General features: G+C 36.1%; 1 protein-coding gene across 6 annotated transcripts in view; it reads right to left on the bottom strand.

Annotated features, from left to right (window-relative positions):
* DMD (dystrophin) overlaps positions 1-16,806 on the bottom strand; it is a 2,389,494-nt gene that overhangs the window by 585,765 nt on the left and 1,786,923 nt on the right. For all 6 annotated transcript variants that reach the window (XM_055564496.1, XM_055564495.1, XM_055564498.1 and 3 more), the window contains one exon: positions 7,929-8,140. In XM_055564496.1, the coding sequence (XP_055420471.1) occupies positions 7,929-8,140 (212 nt within the window). The remainder of the gene's footprint in view (positions 1-7,928; positions 8,141-16,806) is intronic.

Here is a 16,806-nt window from a genome sequence, read left to right as displayed (position 1 = left end):
GTTCTATGGTTTCAGGTCTTCCATTTGGACCTTTTATCCATTTTGAGTTTATTTTTGTATATGGTGTGAGGAAATGTTATAATATCATTCTTTTACATGTAGCTGTCCAGTTTATCAGGCACCACTTCTTGAAGAGACTGTCTTTTCTTCATTGGATATTCCAGCCTCCTTTGGCACAGATTAATCATAGGTGTGTGGGTTTATTTTTGGTCTCTCTATTATGTCCCATTTATCTACAAGTCTGTTTGTGCCAATACCATGCTGTTTTGATTGCTGTAGTCTAAGGTGACACCTCCAGCTTTTTTTCTTTTTTTTTAAATATTGCTTGAACAATTTAAAGTCTTTTATGGTTTCACATGAATTTTAGGATTATTTGTTCTAATTTTGTGAAAAATGTCATGGGTATTTTGATAGGGATTGCATTAAATCTGTAAATTGCTGTAGGTGGTATGGGCATTTTGACAATATTCTTCCAATCCAAGAACACAAAATATCTTTCTCTTTCTTTGCATTACCTTTAATTTACCTCATCAGAGTATAGGTCTTTCACCTCTTTGGTTAAGTTTATTCCAAGGCTTTTTATTCTTTTTGATGTGATTTTAAATAAGATTGTTTTCTAACTTTCTCTTTCTGATAGTTCATTATTAGTGTATAGAAAAGCAACAAATTTCTGTATATTAATCCTTTATCCTGCAAATCTGCTGAATTCATTTATTCGTTCTACTAGTTTTTGAGTGGAGACTTTATTTAGGGTTTTCTACATAAAGCATTACTTTATCTATAAATAGTGATAGTTTTGCTTTTTTTCATTTCAATTTGAATGCCTTGTCTTCTTTTTCTTGTCTGACTGCTACGGCTAGGACTGCCAATACTATATCAAAGAGAAGTGGTGAGAGTGGGCTTCCTTGTCTTTTTTCTGAATACAGAGGAAAGGCTTTCAGCTTTTCACTACTGAGTACGATGTTAGCTGTGGGTCTGTCATAAACAGCCTTTATTAACTTGAGATATTAATATGTTCCCTCTATGCTAACTTTGTTGAGTTTTTTATTTTTTGATGAATGGATACTGAATTTCATCAAATGCTTTTTCTGCATCTATTGAGGTGATCATGTGATTTTTACCTTTCTTTTTGTTAATGTGGTATATTGATTTGCAAATATTGAACCATCTGTAATCCAACTTGATCATGACATATGATCCTTTATATGTATCAATGGATTTGGTTTGCTAACATTTTGTTGAGGTTTTGTATTGATACACATCAAAGGTATTGGCCTATAATTTCCTTTTTTTTTTTTTTTGGTAGTGTCTTTGTCTGGTTTTCACACTAGGGTAATGGTGGCCTTGTAGAATGAATTCTGGAATGTTCTATCCTCTTCAACCTTTTTGGAAAAGTTTGAGAAGGACAGGTATTAGTTCTTCTTTATATGTTTGGTAGAATTCCCCTGTTAACCAATCTGGTCCTGGACTATTGTTTGCTGGGAGTTTTCTTTTTTTTTAACTACAAACTGAATTTTACCATAGTGACTAGTCTGTTCTAATTATTTGATTCTTTTTTGAAATTACTTTTTATTGGGGTATAACTGCTTTACAACGTACTCCAAAGCAAATCAACTATATATATACATATATCTCCTCACTTTTGGATTCCCTTCCCATTTAGGTTACCACAGAGCACTGAGTAGAGTTCTCTGAGCTATACAATAGATTCTCATTGGTTATTTTTTCTATATAAAATATCAATAGTGTACATATATCAATTCCAATCTCCCAATTTATCCCTGTCTAGTTCTTCTTGATTCAATCTTGGCCTATTATATATTTTTAGAAAATTGCCTTTTTTTCTCTGGGCCATCCAATTTGTTGGCATGTAAGTATTTGTGGTATTAAGAATTTTTTGGTATCTCTCTAAAATTGACTGTTATTTCTCTTCTTTCATTTATCTTGTTTATTGTGTATTCTCTCTCTTCTTGGTGAACCTGGCTAAAAGTTTATCAATTTTGTTTGTCTTTCAAAAAATATCTCCTGGTTTCATTGATCTTTTCTTTTGTTTGTTTATATTTTATTTCCCCTCATATTATCTTTATTACTCCCTTCCTTCTGCTGACTTTGGTTTTGTTCTTTTTCTAATTCTCTTAGGTGGTTGGTTAGGCTACTTATTTGAGATTTTTCTTTTTTCTTGAGGAAGGCCTACAACACTATAAACTGTCCTCTTAGCCTTCTTTTGATGCATCCCATAGATTTTTGGAGTTTTAATCGGTCTTGAGGTATTTTCTGATTTCCCTTTTGATTTCTTCATTGGCCCATTGCTTTTTTAGTAGCATATTATTTAGTCTCCACATGTTTGCACCTTTCCCATTTTTCTTTCTGTAATTGATTTCTAGTTTTATACTGCTGTGGTCAGAAAACATGTTTTATATAAATTCTATTCTCTTTCTCTGGTAGCTTTCAGTTCAGTTGAGTTCAGTTGCTCAGTCGTGTCCAACTCTTTGCGACCCCATGAATCACAGCACGCCAGGCCTCCCTGTCCATCACCAACTCCCGGAGTTCACTGAGACTCACGTCCATCGAGTCAGTGATGCCATCCAGCCATCTCATCCTCTGTTGTCCCCTTCTCCTCCTGCCCCGAATCCCTCCCAGCATCAGAGTCTTTTCCAATGAGTCAACTCTTCGCATGAGGTGGCCAAAGTACTGGAGTTTCAGCTTTAGCATCATTCCTTCCAAAGAAATCCCAGGGCTGATCTCCTTCAGAATGAAGGCATTCTGGTTGGATCTCCTAGCAGTCCAAGGGACTCACAAGAGTCTTCTCCAACACCACAGTTCAAAAGCATCAATTCTTCGGTGCTCAGCTTTCTTCACAGTCCAACTCTCACATCCATACATGACCACTGGGAAAACCATAGCCTTGACTAGACGAACCTTTGTTGGCAAAGTAAGGTCTCTGCTTTTGAATATGCTATCTAGGTTGCTCATAACTTTCCTTCCAAGGAGTAAGCCTCTTTTAATTTCATGGCTGAAGTCACCATCTGCAGTGACTTTGGATCCCCCAAAAATAAAGTCTGACACTGTTTCCACTGTTTCCCCATCTATTTCCCATGACGTGATGGGACCAGATGCCATGATCTTTGTTTTCTGAATGTTGAGCTTTAAGCCAACTTTTTCACTCTCCACTTTCACTTTCATCAAGAGGCTTTTTAGTTCCTCTTCATTTTCTGCCATAAGGGTGGTGTCATCTGCATATCTAAGATTGTTTATTTTTAAGGCTACTGTGTAGTTGGAAGAAAGTAATGGGAATAGGCCAAGTTAAAAAGCCTCAAACCCTGCTGTTCTTAGTGAAATTCAGTAGATTACATATTGTTGCCAACCTTTGGTTAATTTCCAGAGTTTAGAAAAAGCAATTTTAACAATTTTGCAATTTGCTGCTTGTATGGAGGAGTGGATTTACAGAGTTGCCACATCATATTTTCAAGCATGGAATAAGTTAAACTCTGAAAAGGAACTAAGGCAAAATATGGTGCAATCAGAGCATAATGCCATCCAACTCTTGGTGACTGCACTAAACATTTATATACTATAGTAGGGCCTGGGAAACTACCCATTATTTTTCTTGTGCTCTATCAGTGATGTAGGAAGCACTCTGTATGCTTTGAGAAGTTTAATATACTCATGCATACTTTGAGAGGAAATGTACCATTAGGTACTGATTCTTTCTCCTTAATCACATGGAATCTTTAGGGGAGAGCAAAAGGAAATATAGAAAATGCATGAATAAATGGCAGGCCCTAGCAAGAAGTTTGCTAATAAAATTTGTCATTACTGTATCAGAAATCCAAGCCTAAAACTACCATTGGGGTCAATTTGCTGGTTTAATTTTATGCTCATCTGCTGCTGCTAAGTCGTTTCAGTCGTGTCCAACTCTGTGCGACCCCATAGACAGCAGCCCACCAGGCTCCCCCGTCCCTGGGATTCTCCAGGCAAGACCACTGGAGTGGGTTGCCATTTCCTTCTCCAATGCTCATCTAAATAGTAAATAAAATATATGAAAGGAGGATTTAGCTTCCATTACTGTATATATATCTTTTTGGTAGATAAAGATACTATCTAATACCACTCATTCCCTCTTAAAATGAAAACAGTCAGGCTCTGCATCTATGTTTGAAAAAGAAGTTCTCCCTGGTTAGTTTCTTTCTAGTAAAATAATTTTCAATCCTCAAAAAGCTACTAGATTTACTACATATAAGATCAACTTTTAAAATTATTACTAATTACATGATTACACTCTGTTTCCAGTTCCCAAATGAATGTCTTCAAAACCAGATATTTTACAGCCTCAGAAACCTGTATTTAATAATTTGATAAATTACTGAGTTTCTCACCTCAGATAGTTTTAAGTATTATATAGCCAAATCAGCTAGGCTCAAACAAGATTTCACTTCTCTTTTGAATTCATGTACTCTTAGCTCAGCCAAGCACAAAACAGCTAATGCCATCACGTTTGAAAAGCTTTTATGCTGAATTTGACACAAAAGCAATCACAAGACAGACAAAAAAGGAATTGCTCTTTCAAAAGCTGAAAGGGGGAAAAATAAATGAAAACTCTGAGTCTGGGTAAATCTCTCTTGACACCGGAAAAGAAAGTTTAAAATCATTAAGAAATACTTTTTCCAAAGAATCCACTGCCAAGTTTAGACTAATCTTAACAGCCTGGGAAACAGGTTGTGGAGTAAACCCAGATTGTGCCAAATACAAGAAAGCCAAAGATGACCACTGCTGGCAGTTTTAGGTGCCAATTGTGTGCCATCTTACCTCTTACAAAAATTAAATGGCATCATCTCTTCTGCTATGGCCTATTGGCAAATATTTTGATTAGGATGGAAATCTTGCATGATTTCCCCTAATATCTGTCTTTCCATCTCAAAAAAATATATATATTACTTTACTAGGTCCATGTAGAAGAGCAAATGAAGCCGTGCAGTTAACAAAATCACCTACTTACTTTATGCTTTGTTTACAAAAAATTCAGGGTTATTATAGGAAAGAAAGAAACTAGACATACATTATGGGCATCTCTTAATCTGCTCATTAACTGTTGACTCAGTGGACCATCTACAGTCTATTCTTTTGCCAAATACTCTCCTGCTGCTATCTCCTTCTACCTTGTACATGCTTTCAAGATGGACTTTTCTCAGATGCCATCTCAGATTTGACTTTTACTTTGTGAAGGGGCTGTTATTTCAATGTTTAATCTACTATTTTGTCTAACCAAGAGCAGAGGTTTTCTAAATTAGTAGGGAAATGGTGAAAGATGGAACTGAATGCAATATTATAGTTAAAATTATAATTATTAAAACTTATACAGCAACATATATATTTATATGATAATACTACCTTTAAAATAAGAATTCAACATTTTATCTACAATATGAAGACAATTAAAAATATGTAGGTAAGAAGCAGAAGAAACTATAGACAAATGTTAGCAATTATGAATCATTAAAATATCAGAATGATGAGTGATTTTTTTCATTAGTTCAGGTATGACGACTGGTTTCAGTTTTCAAAGAGTATAACAGGGCCAGTGGTTGGCTTTGAAACTGTTTCATTGTGACGAGGAGGGTAGTCATCAGCGATGCTACTCCAAGGAAAGCTGGCTACTGTAATTACAGCTCTCCAAGTCGATAGATACAGTCTGATGACTGACTATTAGGCTCACCATCTCTATGCTAATCCTAGATACAGAGAATAAGAAAGCATTCATGGAGTAAGGAGATTCTGGTCAAGTTAACCAGTGTCTATTATGTCTATCTTCACACTTTTTTCCTAAAAGAAAATTGTAAGTGATAAGCCAGCTAATATCACTCAGGAGTGATAACACAGCAGACATAAAGGCAGTCCTCCACTTTATCAGGCTCCCTGACTTTTATAAGAATTAAACATTGGAGTTTCATTAAAAATGGAATATAATCTACACTTATCTTTTTAGTTTTTCCATAGTAAAATGGAATATGAAAACTTCTCCCTAGTAGGCTGTTTCACTACTTTCATTTTCCACCTGTTGGCTCACTGGTAATCTTATGTGTCAGTTCACAACCACAATTTTCTCCCTTTTGGATACTTACAGTGTTTTTTGAGCTGTTTAAGCCACACAGACAGTGGGTCAAAGAAGAAATCTGGGAAGTCATTTACAAAAGTAATTGCTCTGCATTCATATTCCAACTCTATTGCTATTAAGAGAAGTTACTGAACTTCACTAGGCTTTCAGTTTTCTTATACATAAACTGGGAACAATAATACTACTTTTCATGAAAAGTTTTCGGGAGGATGAACTAAGCCAATATATGCAGTGATTAGCATAGTTTTTGACAAGTACCAAGTATTCGCTAAATGTCAGTATTAGTATTACTTTAGCTTTAGCATATGTTATTTAGGAAATGGACATGAAAATTACAGCTTTAGTCATCTTTATTTGTGTTAGGAACCTACACTGAAGTTGTAACAATATATATCATTAAATTCCTAAATATCACAAACAAAAACATAAGTTTCCAAAGATAATGGCTGAGCCATTTTAAGGCACAGTTTTAGACTGACTATTCAAAAGAAAATTTTTATTTCAAAAGTTTGATAAGGATAGCAATTATAATATAATCTTGTCTTTGTTTTAGGTGTCCAAAACATCTTGCTTGTTTTGATGAAAAAACTGTTTTGTTTCCTCCTTTCATATTTACTTTTGCAACTCTTTCTGTCTCTTATTTAAAGCCCCTTGCTCTTTCAGAAGCTATTAAACCTTAATTATTCTTGCCAATCACTTTAGGGTTCTTGTATGTTTTAAGAGTATTTCTTAACTGCCAATTTTCAGAGTCTTCTTGCTCTGATCAATTCTATCTTTATACACCTCTCACCTCTCCTTCCCCTCATTTCAAACCCAAGGGTCCAGTCCAAACTACTTTTCCATGTAATCTCTCCTTACGAGTTAACCAATCTGTTCCATTATCTGCTAGATTCATAGAATCTTAAATTTTTGAGAGAAAAATGAAATAGCATGACATACTGAGTACCTGATTGATGAGAGCAGAACCCTCAAGAATAACCACATGGATTCTGTATTTCACATAATCAAATGAGAAATTGGAAAAACCATCCTTAGAAATTCCTAATTCATCTACCCTTATCAAAGGGAGAACATTTTAGTGGTAACAAACATCTTGTGAAAGTGAGAATTTTTGTTCACTTAGACGATGCCTCCAACAAATGTACTAAGTTTGTGAAATACTACAAACTTATGGCTTTCTAACGTTCTTGTCATAGAAATAAAAACTGTGTCCTCTTAGCTGTTCAGACCCTTTGGAAAACTAGCTACGGCGAGGAGCAGCTAAAAGTTCACCAGTTCGTTATTCCAACTTATTCTTCCTGAAATTAAATTTGGAATAAGTTCTGGTCAATGGGATATGGATGGAAGTAATGTCCACAGTTTTGAGGCCTGGCCCTAAAACCCCATGTCTTTACCACATTCTTTCTTATTCTTCTGTGGTGACTTAGGGCAGACATGATTTGAAAATTCTAGTTTAATAAAATTAGAAAATCCTGAATCTGCCACTCACCATTTAGGGGAAAGCTCCCAAGAAGAGTTCTTTGACCTCTATTGGACTATGACACAACCAAGGAATTAATCATCACTGTAACTCACCTATTGAGATTTCAGGGTTCATTTTTCAAATAAGTCTAGTATTAAAAACAAGCTGTGTAGCTTGGTGTAGTCTAAACAATGACTAATTTAGAAATGGAAGCCATCCATCCAAGAAGACTATATAGATTTTTTCCCCTCAGTCTATGTTTTCTTTTAATAAATTTACATACAAAACCATTAAATTTTAATCCACGGTATAATTTTATCCAGCGTATTTTAAGAACATATCTTTGATACTAACCTTGGTTTCTGTGATCTTCCTTTGGATTGCATCCATTGTGTAGGGACCCTCCTTCCATGTCTCAAGCTTGGCTCTGGCCTGCCCCACCACCTGCTCAGCTTCTTCCTTAGCTTCCAGCCATTGTGTTGAATCCTTTAACATTTCATTTAACTGCTGCCTCCGGTTCTGAAGGTGTTCCTGTACTTCATCCCACTGACTCTGAATTCTTTCAACTGAAAGAGAAGGAAAAATGAATATGTGGGAGTAAATGCTAGTCTGGAGAAGACATATGAAATTGAACATCCAAATATTATCTCACATTTTTTATTACTTATGAAAGAAATTGCTCATTGTGTTACAGCTAGCATGACGGACAGTAGTATTTCTTACTTTTTTAAAAGGCAAACATGAGTTTTTGTTAAGTCAACTTCCTGAAAGTGACCTAGAACATCAATAGTGTAAGTGAAAAATTTAACTCTGTCTGTTCTTCATCTCTGGAGCAAAATATGAATAACCTTTTTGAAAGCTCCTATAACAGAATGTCCAAATTCCCCACGTTTATCACTTCAGTGCCCAGCAGCCTTATTTCCAATACTATCACTGACATTTTGTTGCTTGTAGGCTTTGTGTTGCCCCAAAGAGTATGCTTTGCCATCCCCTCTCCACTCTCTCACCACCCTGCCTCCCAGAAGCAGCCTCTCATCAATGGCTGATGGTAGGCACTGGGGTATGAACATGAGAGCACCCTTGATGCTACGGAAGATAACTTTGAGATATGTGTTTTATAAAGGTTCCAGAGCTTTCCCAGTGGGATAAAGCTCTAGTGGGTCATCGTGGTAACCTGCTTGATTATGTATCATCCTTAATTGGCTGTCTTGCCTTACCTATCTCACTTCCTCACTCCCCTATTGATATGTCTCTCAACTCCCAAGAAAACCACTTGGTCTCAAAATTTTTTTTCCTGCATATTTAGAAACTTCTTGTAACAATATTTTAGAATTCACGCCAGTTATATTCTACAAGTAGGACAGACTTACACTGAAGCTATTTTTTTATATTCTTGTGAGTCAAAGATAGCAATTCCCTATAGATTCTGCTCTGGAATATTTTAGAATATTCAAAATAAACATGACAAGATTGTTTTTTTCTTTTCTTTGAGGGCCATGTAATCCTTTCTTTAAGCTGATTTCATAAAATGGAAATAATGCCATAGAAAACAAGTAATAAAACCACTATTTATTTTATTCCTTAAGCAGGAAATCTGACAGACATTCTAGAATTTTCCCTAAGCCTTGCAAAACACCATATATAATTGGCTACTAATTTCTCTCATACAGAACTCCTTCCTTGTTTCCACACATTGCCAATGCAAAGCTCTATCATTTTCTGCCTACGTGTTTGCAATAGACTACATAGTTTCTCTGTCTCAAGTCTATTTTCCAATGTAACTTGCACATTGTAGACACAGTAATAAACAAGATAAATCTAATCACCCGCTCCCTCACTTAAACCCTTCAATGTCCCCACACTGTCCTGTGGAATATCTCAGCTTGATCTGGCCTGGATAATCTGAGCGATTTATTTACAAAGGAACAAATTATAACACAATCAGGGTGTAGGAAAATCACCAGAGATAATATAAGAAACTGGGTCTTGCAGCAGTGGAGATTTTACTACATCTAGGCCCAAGATATCAGGGGAGGGAGAAGTGGCCAGAAGCTGAGAATCATAAGAAAGCACCTTGAGAAGAGCAGTAACCTTTTGTCAAGGGACATAGCCTGAAGCAACTTCATGGGTAGGGCACTAGGAGAATAAATATCCTGACCTCTCTGCCCTCTTTCTTCTATTTCCAACTCCCACTCCCCAGTGGCTAAATCAACTGGAAGCCAGAGGACATGGGAGACCACTGATGACACACATTAGCCTCCCAGAGTGGAGAATGCGGTAGAGACGGACAACGGACAAATAAAATTTATACAGCACAGTACTGTGCTTCTTATTTCATGGCATAAGCTTAGGTCTTCTTAATTAAACCTGTTGTTGCCTCTCTTAAATTATTCCAAGTTATGAGTTAAAGAAGTACTTGAGATATTTTATAAATAACCATCAGGGCTAAATAGACCCCACAAGATTAGTGCCTGTGACATGAATGAAAGAATCTGGTGCCTGGAATAGGTAAAACTGAGTAAGTGACACTCATGATAGATACTGTTTTATTGAATTCATTTTGGTTTGGGTGTTTGCTCTGCATTGCAAATCCACTCAGCATATTATATTTCAACTTTGCTTAACATGTCACCCTCTTTTTAAATGTCAGTACCTCCTTGTAATCTGTGAAAACCATTTTTTTGTTTGCTTGTTGCATTGCTGTTGTTCCCCCACTGGGTAGTATAGCACTTATTATAGTTGAGATTTACAGTTATTAACTAGTCTGTTTAATCTTCAGTTTACAAAATTACTAGTGTAAATGCTATTATAAAAAAGCAATTTAAAATAGAAGCAAACGTCTCTTTAAGTGTTCTGGAATTTTTTATCAATCATAGAAACAATTGATAACCTGATTGCAAACCGTTTTCCAACTTATCATAGCAAGCTATTTTGCTATGCATAGCTGGCACGTCTTTATTTTCCTTGGCCTATTGTTATACGCATATTACATGTATTTGGAAATAATAAAATTGACTTTCCTCTAAAAGGCTATGATTACAATTTGCCTTAATTAGCTTTAATTGGTAACATTTTACTATGCTATCAAAATGTTTAGAATGCCTAGTATTTTTTGACAAAACCATGGTAAGCCATTTGCATTTATGCCAGTGAATATTTTGTGCATCTTATATTCATTTCAATCGGATAGACATAATTTATGTTTTTAAAAGGTCATCACTTTATATTAGAAAGAAGGAAAGCAGTTTCTCTGATCATGTGGGTAGATATTTCTTAATTGTGGAAAATGAAGGAAGCTTCTATAGTCTATACCATCATTTCAGACAAACATACCATTTGAGTGCCTGTTCAATCACAGCAATGAAGGTTTTTATCCCCAAGGGATCATGTGTGTATAAATTACTAACAGAAAATGGTTTACTGGGTATGCACCCCACTAAACATGTACTTTCTCATCTCTGACCTTCAATTGTGGATGATCATGAGATAATACTTAAAGAAACAGATTTATAGGTTACTCAACAATCCATCTACCCCTCTGCATCAATATTCCATCCTGCCAATTACCATTTTCTTTATCATCTATTGATACCAGGCATTAGCCTAAGCACTGGGGAAACAATGGCGTCTAAGATTCCCTGGCTGCTGGTTGGTTGGTGCCTGTTAAATGAAGGTGTTATTTATCATCTCCTCAAGGAATAAAGGGGCTTCCCTGGTGGCTCAGTGGTAAAGAATCTAATCTGCCCATAATGCAGGAGACCAGGGTTTGATCCCTCGATCAGGAAGATCCTCTGGATAAGAGAATGGCTACCCACTCCAGTATTCTTGCCTGAGAATTCCACAGACAGAGAAGCCTGGTGGGCTCCAGTCCTTGGGGGTGCAAAGAGAAATGGCTGAGCGACAATGCTTTCACTTTCATAAGGGATACAGATCAATGGTTCTAAGGAAAAGGCAATGAGTTCAGTCTTAGACTAATCCAGTGGAAAGTTCTGAGGATCTCCTATATAGGACTATCATTTCAGTCAGTTGGACTGAAGATGCTATGGCACAGCTGCATATTTTGGGAGACAGAGAAATTCAGGATTAGAAATCACTAGAGAAAAGTAAAAATTGAAGCCACAAATATGAACACATTCTCATTGGTATGGTATATAGACTGAGCAAAACAGAGGGTTAAAGATGGAGTCCTGGAAAATACAACACAAAGACAGGATACAGCATAAGTAGTCAATCAGATGGATGAATGGCTAGAGAGGAAGGAGGGCCACCTGGAAAGGGCATGTCCAAAGAAACGTGGATAAGAGAAAATTTCAAAAACACAAGTGTGATTAACACTTTTATATACCACAGATGTCACAGGAGCCAATACAAATCATAATAAAACATTATTTGAATACCCGCTCTGCTTAAAGTACTGTGTTAAGCTCTTTACATGTAACTCATTTAACCACCATGATAATCTTATGAGGTAGGTATCATTGTTTGTGTCATTACTGTTGTTGCTGTTCTCCTCATTTAACCAATGAAGAAATAGGGGCTATGTTAAAGAACTGGCCTAAAGTCATACAGATAGTGAATGCAAGAGCCAACACCTGGACCTAAGCAGTCAGATTTCCAAAAACCCATACCAAAAGTATCCACTGGCTTTGACCACAAGAGATTTCCTGAAGATCATGCAGAAAATGATTTTAGTAGAGTGGTAGAAATCTTACTGTAGAGAACTGACAAGTCAATCAGCCAATGATGGATGAGATGTGGGAGATAACTGCCCCTTATTGATAACAACTGTCAGGTGTATTTTTCACCATCTCTCAGACTTAAGGGCTTCCCTGGTGGCTCAGATGGTAAAGAGTCTGCCTGCAATGCAGGAGACCTGGGTTCAATCCCTGGGTCAAGAAGATCCCCTGGAGAAGGAAATGGCACCCCACTCCAGTATTCTTGCCTGGAAAATCCCATGGACGGAGGAGCCTGGTGGGCTATAGTTCATGGGGTCACAAAGAGTCGGACACGACTGAGTGACTTCACTTTCACTTTCACTCAGACTTCACTAACTGGGGCTGGACTCTAGTTGTTCACAGCAGTAACCTGCTCAGTAATTGGCTCAATTACTGGCTTCTTTCCTTTACATATTTCACTGTCCTGCTCTCCTACAGGTACTGCCTGAGATCACCATATAAGTAAGTCATTGTTAATTAAGCCATTGTTTCAAGGTCTGCTTCTAGGGGAATCTAGTCTAGGTTAGAATTTTATTCATTTAAAAATTTTCTTAGAGCATAGCCCCATGGTTGGCACATGGTATACTTTTGATAACTGCCAAATGAATTGTCCATTCATACTTTTTCAAGTATCCATGTTTCCTCTCTAGAATAATGCACAAGTGCTACAGGTTGGCCAAAAAGTTCACTGGGGCTTTTCTATACGATGCTACCGAAAAACCAGAAGGAACTTTTTGGCCAAGTCAACACTTCCAAGGTTAACTCTTACGCAGGACATTGAGTCTTTCTTCTCTGAAAGCAATCACTATGTATTGCATTTCAAGTCCATATAATTTAAAAACTGGATTAAGTCTTTCAGATTTCCCTCATTATTTTCCTCTTACCTTCTACGATCTCTATTATAAGCAAACAAATATTCTCTGGGCATCCTTTGTTTTTGATTTAATGCCTTTGCATTGACCATATAAAACATCTTTAATATTTATGTTTACTAGTGGAGTAGTCTCATCTGATTCAAAAAATCCATAAATTAAAAATAACTGTGGGGGGGAGGAATCCAGTAAGTCAAAACTAATCAATGATCTCTCTCTGACATTCTTAAACTGTAGGTCAGAGAAAATCTGCTGCATGTCTTTTTGCCTCAGTCTGTCTTTTAAATTAAATCTTAGACTAAGTAACATAGACAAGTGCATGTATTTATTGGATAAGGATATTTTTATGGGCATTTTCAAATTTTGAAACATACTGAGCTCCAGAGGATAATCACAACAATAAACTATCATATTGTTATTAACATAAGTACAATCAGATGAATACTTGAAAGACAGACAGCAGATGTATCACCCCTTGTGAAATAACTAACCATATGTGAGAATCCATTTTGCAGAGCAGAAATTATAGAGAGATTATTTTCTTTACAAAAAGATAAACACCAGAGATTTCTCTAGTCCACTTGTCAAAGATATTTAAACATGATTTGACTTATAGGCCACTCCCAGGTATATATCCCAGAGAAATGCATACTTATATTCACCAAAAGACATGTACAAAATTAGAAGATTGTATCCACCTTGGAAAGTACCCACATTCCCAGTTACCATACAGTGGAATGGATAAATACCTTGTGGTAAATTTATCAATAGAATACTACCCAGCAATGAGAATTAAATATCTACATCTATATTCAATAAGATATATTAATCTCACAAACATAATGGTGACGGAAAGAAGTTAGCCAAAACCAAGGACATACTATATTATTCTATTTATAAAATGTGCAAAACCAGGAAAAAGTAAGATGATTACAGAAGTCAAGATAGCTGTTACCTTTGTGGGACTCGTACTTACTGAAAGAGACATGATAGAGACTTTTAAGGGTCCTCTAATATAGTTTTTCTTGATTTGGGTGCTGTTTACACAGTTGTAATCTGTTTCCACACATTTACCAAGCTAGACATTTATGTGATGTGCACTTTTCCTCATGTATATTGTACTTCAATAAAAATTTAATAATATATTTTCAAGACTTGTAAAATGTATTATACATACAACTTTGGAGAATTCATCTTTTTGAAAAGGGCTGATGTGAAATATGTATTGCTTGAGCAGATATGAATAAGAGATGCAATGGTTGCACCAAGGACACAATACAATTGAGTACTTAGATTTGTGTGATAAAGGATTTTTGACACTCACTCACTGGACAGTGAGTAAGACTAGAGTCAGAGAACCAAATCAGTACATACAGACTAATGGAGCAGCAATCAGTTATGCAAATTTAAAAAGGCAATGTAGGGAATGTCCTGGAGGTCCAGAGGTTAGGAATGTCTGCACTTTTACTGCCAAGGGCCCAGGTTCAGTTCTTGGTTGGGGAAATAAGATCCTACAAGCCATGTGACATAGCAAAAAAAAAAAAAGAGTATAATTGATATAGCTATCCTAAGAGTAGACCCTGAAGAATGTATACAGAAGAGAATTTTAGAATTTTTTTAAATCTATTTCATTTTATGAAGGAATGAAAGTAAATATAAAATCTGAAGATCATCAAAGAGAAAAGTTAATTTGGAGATGGACCATCAAGGTAGTTAGAGTTGGTAACTGTTCATAACTGGGCAACAATTCAAACTACAGAATTTCACCATACTTGCAACACTTCACCCAGGATATTAACGACAGACCAAAGATATATTATGGCAATGTACTTGGTCCCATTCTGTAGATTTATATTTATATCAGACTCATCTGACATACAAAAATGAAATAATAAGAAATATATGTTTATAAACTCAGATAATCAGCACATGTTGGTAACTGAAGAGCTACCCTAATGTGTGCATTTCATCTTTCAGAGGTCCAATAGGGTAAGCTTCTCAAGGGAATTGTGCAGTAAGTAGATGCTGGATAATGAAAGGAATAAATAATCAATGCTAGGGCTCAGGATGACAGACTGAGACTCAGCATGTGTCCTGATTTACAGATCTCCAGAAATGTCAAATTGGAAACCAAGCAATCATGTCAAGAACCACAATACTGCAGAGAAAGAAACAGTTCAGTTGATTTAGTACTAACCAGTCTTTTACTTCAAGTTTTTAAGCTAGCTATGTTTGAGTATCAATATATGATCTTGACTGATATAAATTCCCTCAACATCTTTTCTAAGGGAAAATGTTCAAAACTGAAATGACTGAATTTTTAATATATATATTGCTAGAGAACAAAGAACAGCTCTGTTCCAATTTCTGCACTCAAGTTACCGTCTGAGAATTAGAAATCACTGTGACTAAGTTTTAGAAAGAAACCTTGACTAGCAGTTAGTAATGGGCTATAGCCCTGGATTTGTGATGAAATAGGTATTGTAGTTTGCGTAAGTTGATTCATCACAGTTTCAAGTTCCTCAATTGCAAAACTGAAATACTGATAGTTGTATCATCGTGAAGGTAAAATTCAATAATGGATAAAAGACTCAAGGACCATACTAAAGTAAGGTGTTATTGTTTCTCTGTACAGACATTATAATCACCAGCAAACATTTGTAATCTGCTAGGGGGAGCACTCTGTGGATCTCAATGAGTCCAAGAGTATATAAGAGTTCCAGGTAGAAAGCACTGAGCTTAAATATTTAAATTACAAGTAAATTTTTTGAGGTCATTTGAATGGGTAAAGAGTGTCATCTATTTAACTGTGGTCAACTGTAAGGAAATTTTTCCCAATTGAAGTTTAATACACTGTGAACCATTTGTTAGTATCAGGAAGAAAATATGGTAATCAAAACAAACTGTTCCCTGAGGCCAAAACAGTCAGCAAAAGGCTAGGCATTATCAAGAAGGGTACTGAAAACAAAGAAATCATCATTATTCTATTCTTGTATAAACTTAGGGTACAACTATACCTTGAGTAACGTGAGTATACATCAATGTTTTATAGTCAAAGATTTATAAGGAACCAAGGGAAGTAAAAATAATAATGACCCAATTTATAGGAAATATTAAGATTTGTTCCTCTTAGGGGGTGGGAGGGAGATTCAAAAGGGAGGAGATATGTCTCCGGCCGTATCGGCCTGAAGGCGCCCGATCTCGTCTGATCTCAAAAGGGAGGAGATATATGTATATTTATGACTGATTCATATTCTTGTATGGCAGAAACCAACACAACATTGTAAAGCAATTATCCTCCAATTTAAAAAGATGTGTTCCTTCTACTTCCACATGGAATTTAAACATGGTTGTGTAGAAGTTTCATCTGTAGTTAAACTCTGCATAGAGAAGTCTCAAACCCATTAAGAAGAGGAAGAAACATACTAACCATGAAATCGAATGTAGCTAGAAGAAATGGGCATTTACTCTATTTAGGAACAGGACAGAGGAATGTGGTTGCTGTGCAAACAGAATACAATGTCTGAGAAGACATTTCAGACCAAAAAATTGAAAAAAAAAGGGGGGGATTATAGACAAATGATTAAATCCTAGCTGCTATGACTAATTTGAATATACGCTTCTCCTCTAAATCCCCCAAAAGCT

This window comes from Bubalus kerabau, chromosome X (assembly GCF_029407905.1).
Source record: "Bubalus kerabau isolate K-KA32 ecotype Philippines breed swamp buffalo chromosome X, PCC_UOA_SB_1v2, whole genome shotgun sequence".
NCBI lineage: Eukaryota > Metazoa > Chordata > Mammalia > Artiodactyla > Bovidae > Bubalus > Bubalus kerabau.
The sequence above is the reverse complement of the archived record's forward strand: the minus strand, read 5'-3'. Positions and strand labels throughout refer to the sequence as shown.